Source organism: Scomber japonicus, chromosome 1, assembly GCF_027409825.1.
Source record: "Scomber japonicus isolate fScoJap1 chromosome 1, fScoJap1.pri, whole genome shotgun sequence".
NCBI classification, from domain to species: Eukaryota; Metazoa; Chordata; class Actinopteri; order Scombriformes; family Scombridae; genus Scomber; species Scomber japonicus.
This window is the reverse complement of record NC_070578.1, coordinates 16,786,169-16,800,868: the sequence shown is the minus strand read 5'-3', so window position 1 is coordinate 16,800,868 and position 14,700 is coordinate 16,786,169. Positions and strand designations below refer to the sequence as shown.

Below are 14,700 nucleotides of genomic sequence, written 5' to 3'. Positions count from 1 at the left end.
ACTCAAATGTGTGCAGGAGGAGAGTTTAATTAACTTTAAATTGAAAAATCATTATTTTGCTGATAATACAAACCCAAGCCTTTTGCAGGTTAATATCTACATAAGTAAGTAAGTGTATTTAAGATGCTATCAAATTATCTGGTGGCATCGTGGTTGACATTAAGACAAGGATAAGGGTGGGGAGGAGTACAGAGGAGGGGCTTAACAACAAGAAAAGGGAGGCTCATATAAAAGAAATAAATAAAGAGATAAAGCAAACATAAAGAAAGACAATAGATGGAATAGTGAGGAAAGCAGAGGGGAGAGCAAAGGTACACATTAAGGGAAAGAATGAGATATTGAAATGGAAAAGAAATAGCAGAAATATTGGAACATTACACAAAAATAGGGTATATAAATGTGCAATAACTTTAAGAGGGAGGAGGAGGAAGAAAAACCCAAGACAGGAAGAGAGCAGAAGGACAGAGTAGATTAAATGGGGAAAGGAAGAGAGGTGGTAGAGAGGAGGAGGAGGGATGAGATATAGAAATTAAGAGATGAAGAGAGGAGAAACTATCCTAAATTAAGTTCAGAAGCCAATTTAACCAGGCAACAAAATAAGACTTTGTTCAACTGCAGCCAACAGTGAGGGAGAAGAGAGCAAGAGAAAGGTGAGCGAGATACATGTAGTACAGTGAGACCAAAGAAAAGAGAGGGGGAGGATTCAAAAAAGGAGAGCAGTGGGAGGAGGAAAGAGAAGAAACAAGAAGAAATGAGAGAAAAGGAGAAAGAAATCTGAAAGACAAAATTAGTAAAGAAGACAGAGACAAAGCTCATAGTAAACACCGAAGATACTGTTGAATTTTAGTATTTATTGAAATTACAGTATTTAAGATCTAATTAAAACTAGCAAACAAATTAAAAAATAAGTATAATATATAAAAATTGTATATTAACAACATAATGGGACAGATTTGTCTATTAAAAAAAAACATTTTTAACCTACAGAATCAGTTTGATCACATCATTAGTTAGCATGTCTGCATGTCTGTATGCGTGTGTGTGTGTCTGCATGTCTGTATGCGTGTGTGTGTGTATGTGTGTGTGTACCAGCAGGGATGGCTTCCAGAGTGCGTCCTGAGGAAGGCAAGCTTGCTCCACATCCAATAGCTGTACAGGCCACGAGCAAGAAAGTGTAGTCTGTGTACGGCTGCAAACCTGTAGCACACAGACACACAAATGTATGAATATTATTACAGAGAGAGCACAAAGGATGAATCATAGACATATAATCACATATGCACAATAGCATACATACTTCCTATTGCAGTTCTTTTTTATTTCCATTACAATAAACTATACTGATGAGTTAGGTTTTTCGAAATTGGGGGGACAGAAGGATATACAGTATAGGGGGGATGAAGCGAAAGAAAAGACAAAAAGGGAAAAGTAATAGAGAGACAGAAAGAGAGAAGCTTCTCAACCTGTATCACTAACTCCATTTCTGACCATTTTCTCTCTCTCTATCTTTTTCATTTTCCCTCCCTCTGTTCTTTCCACACTCTCTCTACGGATGGATCCATATCTGTCGGTGTTAAATTATGCATGCCATAACTCAATAATGAAACAACGTAAAGATGGGCAGCCGCGGAACTGACATGGGATAGGACGGGTCCAACGCTGTAATGTCATCAGCTTTTGATCTATGATAATTATGATACCTCGGTATGCGTTTAGGCTACAGCGTCCAGACATGATTTATTTATAGGCACCCGCTATGCAGTCTAAAAGAAATCACATACAACTGAGTGGTTCTTTAACTGCAGCCACAGGAAATCTACTTTTTAGTGTTATACTGAGGCTTTTGTGGTGAGATCTTAATTCCATGAGTTCTTAAAAATGCTATATTTACCTGAACAAAGTCGTCCTCAAGTTAAAACCACTTTCTAGTCATTTAAAACCTTTTATCCTTTAGGTATATTTACTGCCTTGTTCTTGATGTAAGCTGGATGATCAGGATAAATGGCTGGATGCAAATCCGTAATGCTGTCAAGGGAGTTGACTGCATGTTTTATGGTCATTCACTTAGCTGACTGCATACAACAGCTTACAAATCAAATTCAAGGGAAAATGAATGAACTAAAACAACTTTACTTCAAAGGATGACTCCAACAATAAGCTTTGGCATTGCAATGATACAGTGTTTTGAATTCTTTATCTGTACTATTTTGGGGGAAGCAATAAATATTTTAGACTATTAAAGATTTCTGATTAGATAAGCTAAATATGATTTCATTTAAAAAAACAAATCAATTAATTTTGCTCATATTTTTAAAATATTTTTTTAGAATATGTTTGAAACCATATGTTTTATTATAAAAAACATTTTAAATTTTAATAAAAAGGAAATACATTGTATAGTAAGCTGCATATATATATATATGAAAGTGAAAGTTCTTGTTAGGTAAACAATTTTGTTTAGTATCTAAGGCCAAACAGACAGGAGATGGATAAACTATCCCATGTGGGATAGAATTTAATGTCACTAATTTTACTAATAAATTATATATTATATGTACCACCATGCCTTTTATTTAATTAAAAATATAAAGATGTTACAGTTAATAAAGATATATAAAATAAAAACAAAAACATTTTTACGATTTAGCTAATTATCAAAAGTATCTACTGTTGTTTCCCACTGTGTATATTTGGTGGCTAAGAGACAGAGAAGGACACCCTGCTGGGCGTCTCAGCTGCTATATGTATGTCGGCACCCAGCCTGTGTTGACTACATATGGCAGAGAGCATGTGTGTACACACACACACACACAATGTAGAGCGTACTGCTTCACCACGGTTTCCTCACGTCTCTTTCTACTGCTTAGCCTGCTTAACATGCCTCGCAGCCGGCCACGCTTAACCCAACCTCTGATCAATGGGTGTGTGTGTGTGTGTGTGTGTTTGCATGTGTGCAAATGTTCTCACAATGTTGCCCTGTGTTTGGGTTAAATAAAGGAAATCTGCCAGCCATACGAAAGTACTCGGGTTGAAGCGTAAGGCTCTGTTACACTATTTAACTGTGCAACTAAGCGTGTGTATATGCGTGTGTGCACTCTAGCATAGTAAATGTCTACACTGCAAGTGATGTCATTTGTTGCAACGCTGAATAAAGCAGTGAGCCCGTCATTCCACTCTCTGCATAGAGACAGTGTCCCTACAAGAGTGAAAACTGAAAACTGGACAGAAGAATTTAAATATTTCTAACACTTTTATCAGACAATGAAGACATGTGGAAGTGGCTTCAGAACTACTGAAAATGAGAAAATGTGATAAGAGCTGTGTGCATAAGCAAAACAATCAAAACGCTTTAAACTATTGCCTTTAATTACAACCTAAAAGAGCAGACTGACCATTGTTGATTTATCACTTTCACTCACATGAAATGAGCATCCAAAAGTCAGAAACTACAACTACAAGGCCAACAAATTCTATGATCATCTAATTGAACTATCTGCTCTATATAATGTAATTGTAAATATTATAAAGTACAATTATATTTCTCATTCAAAAGATGTGCATGCACAGATGCAAGCAAACACACAAACACACACACACACACACAGTCACTTCTGATGTTTTCTGGTGTGTTTGAAGTTACCTTTAGCACTTGTCCTAAAGAGGGCAGTGTTGGTCTGCTGGAGAAATTACACCTTGTCTACAATGGTGAGATTGTATGTGTGTCTGTGTGTGTGTGTGTGTGTGTGTGTGCGTGTGCGTGTGTGCGTGTGTGTGTGCGCGAGAGAGACACAGTGTGTACTTACATGTATGCACATGTATGTGTGCGTGCACATGTATGTGTGCGAACACATGCATGCTTATGTGCTTGATTATGGAAAGACAGAGGAAGCTTCAATCATTTTAACAGTGATCACCAGGAAGTGAAAAACGGTTGGAGGGCATTGTGATGTGAGCAGCCCGCGGCTCACTAACACAGAGAGAGACAATGCTGTAACTGTCATCGCAAGAGCTGGATGCCACGGAGATAGGTGCATATGTGTGTGTGTGTGTAAGACAGGGAGAGAAAAAGAGAGGTGAACTTTGACAGTAAGACACAGTAAAGAGTTGGAGCATACGTACATATTATAAGTTACACAGATGGAGATTGCGCAGTTGAGATAAACAAGAGACATAAGTATGAGACTGTATTTGTAGCTTTCTTTCTCTTATTTATGTGTGTGTGTGTATGTGTGTGTGTGTGTGTGGGTGTGGGTGTGTGCGTGCATGAGGGCACTAAAAATAACAGATTTAAAACGACATTTTATTGACAGGTTGCCATTCCCTGTTTGCATTAGAGAATATGATAGGATGATGGGAACAGGCCACAATGCCATAGCCGTCACCTGATACACCACATAGAGAGAAACAGAGAGAGAGAGGAAAAAAATGGAAAGAGGTGGTTGGAGGGAGGGATGAGAAAGGCTAAATACCAAAAGAGAAATCATAAAGTGAAAGAGAGGATGGAGAGAAAGTGGGAAAGACAGACAAGAGAATAAGACGAAAGCATTGTAAGGACTGCTGAGGAAAAAACCTGAAATTGAAAGATAAGGGACAGAGAAGAAGCAGAAAACAGGAGAGACGGTAACAGAGATGCAGAAATGTAAGATGAACAGAATTCAAATTTGCTTTAATGGCATGAGAAATAGAAAAAAAATGGATGTTCCATTAAGAACAAGCAAGAAAATGAAAGAAAACGACAAAGGGAGGAAGAGAGAGGGGTAGTGGGAGAGAGGAGAGAGAGAGAGAGCTTTGATAACACCTCTCCTAAATAATTAAGAGTTTGACTTCCTGTCTGTGACTCCCTAAAGTAGAGACTGTCTGGGATGGAACAGTGAGATCAGGTTCTCACACACACACACACACACACACACACACACACACACACACACACACACACACACACACACACACACACACACACACACACACACACACACACACACACACACACACACACACACAGCAAGCAAACTGATACATGCAGATAAAACGAATTGTACATATGTGTTCCTCTGAAGTCCTTTTTGGTTTGAGCATTATCTGGGAAAAGCGTGAACTGAAAGAAACGAATCAGTAATTTTGTCAATAAAATTCCCACTATCACACATTTAGCTTACAGTTTAAAATAATCCATTAATTATTTACTTTTCTACTTCATTCTCCATTTCTTACACCTGCTCTTCCTCCTTTTACTTTTTCTTACATTCCATTTAGCCCAATTTGCTTCATTTGCTCTCATCTTCATAGTCTTCTTCAAAATACATCTCTGCACATTTTCTGTAGGAGGACAGACAGACATAGGGCCCAAACAGGAATATGATTTCTAACAAGCTATTCCACCGAAATGCATCTTTTTTACTGAACGCCTGCTTAAACTTGCTCTTTTGTCCCATCCTCAAACACCTTTTTTGTTTGTTGAGTTGTTGTTAAGCAGCTGGATGAAAGACTCTTCTTCTGCATAAAACTGACACTTCTGATGGGGCACAGATTTAAGATTGATATGTGAAAAGTAAAAATTCTTGTCTTTCTCCTTTGCCCCTTTTCCCATGTCTACATACTTCACACCTATACTGCAGCATGGACCAATCACAGCACAGACTATGGGGGGAAAAGCATTAATAAATAAAAGAACATACTCTATTCCCTGCTGTTCTGAATTAATAATGAGCCTACAAAGGACCAATTAAACACATGATTAATGCCATAATCTATATAATTGCAGGCAATAATTCATTGTGAGCTAATGATAGCAATACTTAATATCGATTCACATGGGGTGTCTTTGTACAGTAGTGCTTAATTCTTTCTATGAAATGTCACTTTTCCGAACTGCTTAAAATACTATTATTAAGAGTCTATTTGTTGCTTTTCCTACAGCAAATCATTGATTAACTGTAAACAGCAAAAGCCACAAATTAGTTTTTATACTTTTATATTTGGAATGGTGAAAGCAGATGCTTGATTTTTATAAAGGTGATTGTGTGATTTTTCCCTCTTTTTTAAAATATACATTCATTTGGTTACTGAGAAATAATACAGTGCTTATTGAAGCTCAATGTTCCCACTGCTTTTAAGGCAGATGTCACAACATGCCATTCACAGGTGAGCACTGTTACAGATGCAGAAACCGTTAATTGCGGCTTTGCTTCCCAGACTTGTCTAGACTTAAACCACAAATGTTGTTAATGTCTGAAATAACATGGATTGTAAAAGCAATGTATAGAACCCTGTATTTTATATCTATTATTGGAGAGCAACAAGTAGTAACTGAAAATACTATTTTGTGTTTTATAATTTGAAATGTGTAATAGAGTGAGTGAATTTCCTCTGACTTTTGATAACTCATCACCTTACAGACTTAAGTTATTTAAGACTTAAACAAGATTCACCTAATTACAGCATCAGGAGAGATCTTTTGCGCGAAAGATATTTCACGCATCAAATAACTTACAAGAGTGATTCAATCTAAAATTGACATTTTTGTAGCTTAAAAAAGCCCATTTCTCCTGTTTCTGTGGTTTGAGTGAGTGAGTGAGTGTGTGAGCTCTGAGAGAGATGCAGAGAAGATGAATAATGGCGTATTAAACATTAAGGATGAGGGAGTAGCACAGCAATTATTTCTGTTCATATTTCATTGAAAACACTTCGATACATCCATCCATCTTTTCATCTGTCCAACTCCTTCCTCTTTTTCTCTTTAACTCTCTTTTAAAAAGTGTCATTCTGTGCGTCTTTCATTCCCACACTTTGTATAATTTTTCTTGACCTTACTTCTTTATTTGATTTTGCTCTCACCTGACTGGATCAGTGTCTCTATTTCACTTTTTATTGGTTTTCTATTCACAATTGTAGCACTAAACAGTTTAAGCAGCTAACATTCAGTGGCAGTTACTCATTACAATAACACCACAACGGAATGAAGAGGAACGCCTGAGTCAGTGCGTACAGTACTTTATGTGTGTGTGTATGTATACCTAAAAGGGGATGAATGTGTAAAAGAAAGACTGAATAAGATAAATAAAATAACACAAAATGTACTAAAAGAGACATTAATCTTTTAAAGTATTTAATTTGAACACTTTTGCTTAAATATGAGTGTTTAAATACACATAATAATATTTATTTTACTACTGATAAAAAAGAGAAAGAAAAAGTGCAGATGAGAAAGTAAATAACCACAGCCTATTTTTACTGTTAAACATACTGACTGTATGCAGCAGCTAATCTGCAGGACTGGCATTAAGAAACACCAAAGGCCTTTTTGAATAAATATGTATAGGCTACAAAAAGTTGATCTATTTCTGAGTCTTGTTTTCAGTTGATTTTACAAGCCAACAGGATTAGGTTCCATTAACAGACTGAAACCTGTTCTTAAGGCAGAGTTAATGTTGTGACAAAGAGAGCTGCAACATGCAGAAATGAGAGAGCCAGTGAGAGGGAGAGAGACTGCCCCAGTAGTGGTTTTGGCTGAATACGCAGGGTTTTCCAGTGTCTCACTGGGGGACAGGGGAATTTCACACACGCATGCTGGTTGCTTACACTGGCACATGGGGGTGGTACAGTATTACAGCACATTACCATCTCTATTTGGCATTGTTTGCTTTGCCTCATGCCTACACATAGAAACACACATGCTCGTGCACACGCACCTCCTGACCATACAAGCCAACCACAGGCACCATGGGAATAGTCTATTGGCTACTGGCAAAGCCGATGTCTGGTCTGAGTCCAAGTCAGAGAGGAGAGAACTGTGAAGGGAAAATGCTACTGGATTTCAGCTTTCAAAAATGTCATCAATTGGTTCTTACAAATAAAAATTCAAGGGGTGGGGGTAATCAAATGAGCTTCGGAAAACTTTAAATCCAAAGTTAGTTTAACCATTTCAATTCCAGATAGACAGTACTGTAAGTGTGTCTACTGTGATAATAGTGTATTGGTATTTGTGTCTCTAATATGTTCACTTTTTATATGGACAATAATGCTGGCATTACAATGCTTCATGCAGGTGTTTGTGTCTGCATGTCTAAGTGTGTGTGTGTGTGTGTGTGTGTGTGTGTGTGTGTTGTGACTGATGGCACAGGGCCAGCAACACTGCTCCTCCTCAAGGTAGTTAACACAGGACCCACAAATCACCAAGCCCTGACACCACCATGTTTGTGTATGAAGACAAAACTACACTTCTGTTTGTCTGGTTGCGTACCTGCTTTATTTTTAAGTGTTTTTAAAACACACTGAGCCTCACACTGCTTTTGTTTGGTTTGTGTATTTGTGTTTTTGCTTTTCTCATGTGTGCTTGCAAGTACATGAGCATGATCTTATGTGCACCTCTACTGTGTGTGTGCGTGTGTGTGTATGTCTGTGAACATGTGAACATGTTTGTGTGTGTTTGTGTCTGTGAAAGGGGCTGGGCCAAAGAGAAAGTGGCGGGAATCAGGTGTAAATTCAGTCATTAGATGGTTTCCAGAAACCAGCATACATAAATAAATGCATGACAAAGGGAAAGACAGATGGGGGGGTGGGAGGGTGGGGGTGGACAGGTAAGCAGAGGGGAAGAAGAAGAGGATGAGAGAAGAGAGGGTTCATCAGTGATGACAAAGGAAAAGAGGGAGAAGGTAAAAATATCTGAAGTGTGAGCATTGCAGGAACAAGAAAAGAGGAGAAAAGAAAGGAGGAGAGAAAAGAGAGAGAAATGGACGAAAGTGTATAACTCAAGAGAGGAGTAATAGAGCAGGTTGATAAAGAACAACACAAAGAACCGGTTAGAGAGAAAGAAGTGCTAGAAAAGAAAGGGAATTTAGATGGTTAAATAAGGAGGAAAGACAAGCACAGGAACAAGAGACAGAAGTCCAAAATGAAAGAAAGAGTTGAGCACAGGAAAAGTGAGGCAGATGACACGTAAGGAGATGTGTATCTTACCAGTGACAGTATAATTTCTGGGTCCCTTCGTATGTGTAAATATGGTTCCATGAGCGGTCTGGTTCAGGTAGTACCACAGCACTCTTCCATTAGGATGTGTTGGTTCGGACCAGCTCACATGAAGAGAAGATTGGCTCAAAGCTGTTACTACTGGAGGCTGCACCCCCTCTGGGACTCCCTGGACTGTCCCTGCCACCACCTAAACACACACACACACACACACACACACACACACACACACACACACACACACACACACACACACACACACACACACACAGACACACAGACACACACAGAAACAGGCACAGAAACACATACATCCAGATGCAGACAGAGGGAAACACACAAAAACATAAAATATAACATTTCTGATTTTGCAGAATGTAATTGTGGACAACAGATGGATTTCTGCTGTAATCATTTATGAAAGTAATTAACATAAGCAAAACCTGATAAAAAACATGCATTTAAATTCAGGGCCTCACTGTCTAAGATAATAAAAACCTGGTTGACAACAGAGGAAGACATTTCCTAGTGAATTAATTTTCCACGAAAAATAAAACATAAAGAGGGACTCATGTAGTGCGAGTAGTGCTTATATGTTTTGGTTATTTTCATTATTGTATTATTTATTTTTTATTACACTAAAACTGGAAACAAACTGAAGCATAAGACATAATATATACAACTTGCATTACTGGAAAGATCAAGCTAATAGCACCATAATGATCTGTTCCATTAAATCCAACAAAGTGAATTAACCACAGTATCACCACATTTTAAACACAATGCATGTTAGGGCTGGGCAATATATCAATATTATATATTATATAGATATCCTGATTGTTGATCCTGACTGTTCTAGCTTCTATTATTTGCTTTTACCCACTTTGTCATTTTATCCAAATTACTGTTGATTATTTATCAAAAATGTCATTGTGTAAATAGTATGTGAAAGCACCAATAGCCATCCCTATTGTTGTGATATTGATATTGAGGTATATGGTCAAATATATCATGATATTTTATTTTATCTATATCGCCCAGCCCTAATGCATGTACTGCAAAAGTTTTATTTATTTTCTATTGAATAAATAAATGTGAATTCTAGGTGAATGCAGGGACCAGAAAATGGTTCTAATGATTTCAAGTATATTGGTATTTACTAACAAAGTGGGAACACTTAAGGTTAATCGTATGTTGTTTCCATTTTTCGTTAGCATCACTCCAGTGTAACACCCTTGTAACATATAAGCCTGAACTGACCTACTCTACTCTATCACTTAAGCATTTTTTGCATGACAAAGAATTCAACTGAAAGCAATTTCAGCAACACAACTTGCAATTACAACTTGAATTATCATGTACTCCCAGTTCCAATAGATGTCACAACCATTGTTGATACAAACAGAAAAAAAAAAAAAAGAAGCAATCCCACAACAGGCCAGGTTCATCTCACGTGAAACAAATGCCTGCTTTTTAGGGAAGTGTTGTGAGTGACCATGTTATTGTATATTCTTAGTGTAGTGTCTGTGGGCTCCTGTGAATGCTGGGTGAATGCGAGACCACAGAATCACTGGGCAATCTGCTGCTAATGGCAACAGGGATATCCTGCCTTAATAGACTGTCACTAGCACTTCCCACACCTGTCCCACACAGTGCTATGCAATTAGAACACTGCTACTACAACTAAAGAGACACGCGCACACGCATACACGTACAAACACACAGGTACATGCAAGTATACGCACGCAAACACAAAGAGGAAGAAGAGAGGAAACAGCAAAGGAAGCAGAGAAGAAGAAGGAGAAGAGAGGGAAGTTGTGGGGGAAATGCGATAAATCAGTGAGTGCCTCAGTGTGCTGTCAGCTTAGGTATCTGTCAAGATTTTACTCAAATGTAGAGAAAATAAACACCATATAACCATCATATACTGTTTATTCCCTAAATCAGAGTGCAAAATTAACTTCTTCTATCCACTGGCCAAATGGCTGGTGGATATTCAAATTTTACAAACCAATCAATAGATTACCAATGTTTTTTTGGCTGAGCGAGTGAAGCAAATCACAAGCCACTTGCATATTTTACAGTACCTGTGTTTGGCTACTGCTAATTAGTGACTAGCACTCTCACTTTACTTTGCTGCTACTTTATAGTGGTGGACAATAGAAATACTTTACGATCCAGAGTTGAGCAGTACATGAATACTACGTAAGATAATGTGTATCTTCTTGTTCAGCAGAGTACAGTGAATGTACAGTATAACATGTAAACATGACATGCACAGAGACACATATTGTAGATATTTATATTTCACTAACACATATGACATGACATGTAGAGAAGAGAGTAGGAGGAATGTTGTTGTAGGAGAGAAATTGGTGTTTGGACAGTGGAGAGGAGTGAGGATGAGAGAGGTTAGACAGAGGGAGAAGAGTTGGGAGAAACTGGAGAGTGTGGGGTTACGATCAGGGGAATGACAGGAGACAAATAGCAGAGAGAACAGGACAAAAGGATTTGAAGACAAAGGAGGACCAATTGCTCTTCCTACCTCTCTAAGTGACCAACTGTATTAGATCAGCACCTTCTGTTGTCACAGCAGGTGTGCGTTTGTGTTTGTGTGTGTATGTGTTTGTTTGTCTGTGCCTGTGTTTGTGTATATGTGTGTGCGTGTGTGTGTGTGTGGGGCGGGGGGAGGGGGGGGGGTTGATGCCAGGTAATTGCAGTGGTGTATTAGGTTAGTCCAAGTTATCCCATAATTGGGACTGTTTGGCCAATTTTCACTGGTGTACAAACTAATCCAACTCACTCCCTTTCCACCTTCTGCTGAGAGTGGGTGCACTTGTTTGTGTGAACATATGTATGTGAGTGTGAGACAGGGAGGGAGACAGAGAGAACATGGAAGACAGAGATTGAGTTTGTGGTGTAAGTGTGTATGGCTTTAGGAGGGTATGTGCATGTTTACAGAGTTGGTAAATGGGGAAAGTTTACAGGCATGAGGATCTAGAGGTCTGCCTCCATGTAGAGCTATGTTAGCTATGACAGGTCTAGTTGGTGCAATATCATGTTGAATTTATTGTATCAGATGTATGCAAAATGTTAATTTAACTGCACATGTCAGGTGTTTATAGCGACTATAAAAGAGAGAGAGAGACTACATGACAAATTTGGCTGCTGTACAAAAGAAACAGACAGGCTCAACAACAAAACAGAGTCAATATAAATGAATGTCAGAGCTTTACAGTGTCAGTCTACCTGCTCTCTACCAATGCAACTATTAAGTAATGAACCTGTTATGACAACTGTCTCACCTTCTAACATTTTACAGTGTGACCGTAGTACAAACGAGTACAAAACAAATTCAGACAGACAACAGGAACAAATTACTGAATTGCTTTGATAACCTTACCAATTATTGTTGAACACACTGTGACTCAACAGCCAATTCTGCTCTAAACAGCTTTTAGCTGCAGCTTTAAGCCGATTTCAGTTCATTGCTTTGGTTCATAATATGATGCTTCCATCAAATGAGCTCAAGCAAGCAGGTAGTGTATACACTGGCCAGCATAAACTGGCAGAAAGTAAAAGAAAAAGAATGAATGATGAAGAGAGTCAATCATCATGCAGGCTAAAGAAGCACACATTCAGATCTAACCCTACAATATAGTTTGAGTGAATATTGGCTTTTTTGGTCCAGCCTGGCCAAGATACATGATTACAATGAAATGATAATGCTGATTACTCAAATGCTGTGTTTGTACTGTTTCTCTAAGTTAAACAGTTGTTTAACAGCACATAAATATGTTAATGTTGGGCTGTGCTGCTGAAGGTCTTTTGGAGTCTTTTTGCATTCTAGTGGTCTCAATTATGTTGTAGCTTTAAAGTACATGTCATTACAGGACACTGCAGCACTGGATTTCACTCAGGTTCACTCATTTTACCTGGGCTCCACTCTTTGTGTGGGTCTGGCAGCTCTGGCCCTAAGAAAGTTACAACAAGGTGAATACCATGAACATAGAATAGTGCCTATTTAGAAGTAGCAGGCTAATCATGAGCATGCCCACTGATATGTATTGACTTATTTTAGGGTTTAGGAACCAACCAATGTCAAAAGGAAATACAACTCCTTCCTTTATCTCTGTCCTACATCCATCCATTTCTATTTCATCTGTCATCATTCTTCCCAGCATTCATTTATTGTATACATTAATCCATCCATCATCCATTTATCTACACCTCACAACAAGTTCAACCAACTGTACCTCCATCCCTCCCTCTCTCGTCCATTCAGCCCTCCCACTGACGCATCTACAGGCTTCCTCTTTATGTAAGAATGTGCAAAATAATGAGATGTTAAATTAGCTTTAAAAGAGAGAGAGACAGTTTTCAACGGGAGCTTTCATCATCTCTAAGCCGGAGAAATTAATTGTTGTGGTGATATCAGCTCAGCTACAGCCAGAGAGATAGCGAGGAGGGGGAGTTCTATGTGAAGCTATTATGGACGCTATCACAAACATCAGGTAGGCTCAGCAAATCCGGAGCCTCACATACAGAGGGAGAGTGGAAACAAGGCTAAATAACAACTTGTTCTGACATGGGAATAGTACAGAGTTCACATAGTGTGAAAATATCACACACTGTAATTTCCTAACAACAAAGGTCAGAAACAGATTTATAATTTGTAAAATATACAGAACAACTGAACAGCTATATTCTGCTGTAAAAATCAGTTTCTGAGGAGGCTTTAATAAGAAGGTAAAAGAACATTTAGCTCAAAGGCCAGTAGCCAAACAATGGATCAGAAGAGCGGCCAACTGCAGATGGCCAATTCTAAGATTGCCTTTTGTAAATGCACCCAATATGAAATAAGGGATTTCATGAACAGAACAGAACAGGAGAAGTGATCTTTGCACACTTGTACTCTGACAGGCGTGAGAATAAAAGATGAGTTCAAATAACAAAAGCAGCTGTCTACTATTATGGTAAATGTATTGATTAACTATGTTCTGGCCAAATAGCAAAGAAGCTGATTTTTATTCCTTGACAGAAACAAATACTGACAAGACACTGACAGCAACATTAATTAACAGGTAACAGTACAACAACATATGTATGTTCTCCTTTTATCAGATGATGCAAATACTAATTAAAAGAGGCGGTCATGCTCTCTCTGATTTCTCTGTCTTGTTCACACACGCATGCACACACTAACACGCTTTTTTCCCCAAACCTTTCTTTCTCTTTAAGTATTCAGGCTAAATTAAAGGAGTGAACTAAACTACAGAGTAAAGTGGTGCTTAGTTCAGTGAAGCTCAGTCCATCTTTCGAGAAGCCATTAGATAATCATACAGGGGAATAATGTCTTTATGAAATGGGGTGCTACAACTGAATACAGTTTTGCTGTGTGTGTATGTGTCTATCTGTGTGAATTTGTGCGAGAAAGAGAGGGAGAAAAAGAAAGAAAACTATGGAAAGCTCTACATGGAGGGCTGATAATGCAGAGCCAATCAACTAAAAGAGTAATAGCTGGAATCAAAGGAAAATCCCATTTCACCTACAGGTGCAATCACTTATATTTTCTTTTCTTTTTGTACAAAACACCTACAAAATATTCATTGTAAAGTGTCACTTATCGATGCCAGTAATTATTGGTTTTCTCAGTGGCTGCTGCCATTTTAAGCTATTATTTGCTTCGAATGCTCCAAAATTGTCATAACTGGTCAAGCATAATGTAACTAACCA

The 14,700-nt window shown here is 38.3% G+C and overlaps 1 protein-coding gene across 1 annotated transcript in view; it reads right to left on the bottom strand.

Moving 5' to 3' along the window:
* ush2a (Usher syndrome 2A (autosomal recessive, mild)) overlaps window positions 1-14,700 on the bottom strand; it is a 208,947-nt gene that overhangs the window by 38,943 nt on the left and 155,304 nt on the right. Inside the window, exons 67-68 of the mRNA XM_053317023.1 lie at window positions 8,956-9,154; window positions 1,090-1,197 (exon numbers count right to left, since the gene is read on the bottom strand). Coding sequence (XP_053172998.1) covers window positions 1,090-1,197; window positions 8,956-9,154 — 307 coding nt within the window. The remainder of the gene's footprint in view (window positions 1-1,089; window positions 1,198-8,955; window positions 9,155-14,700) is intronic.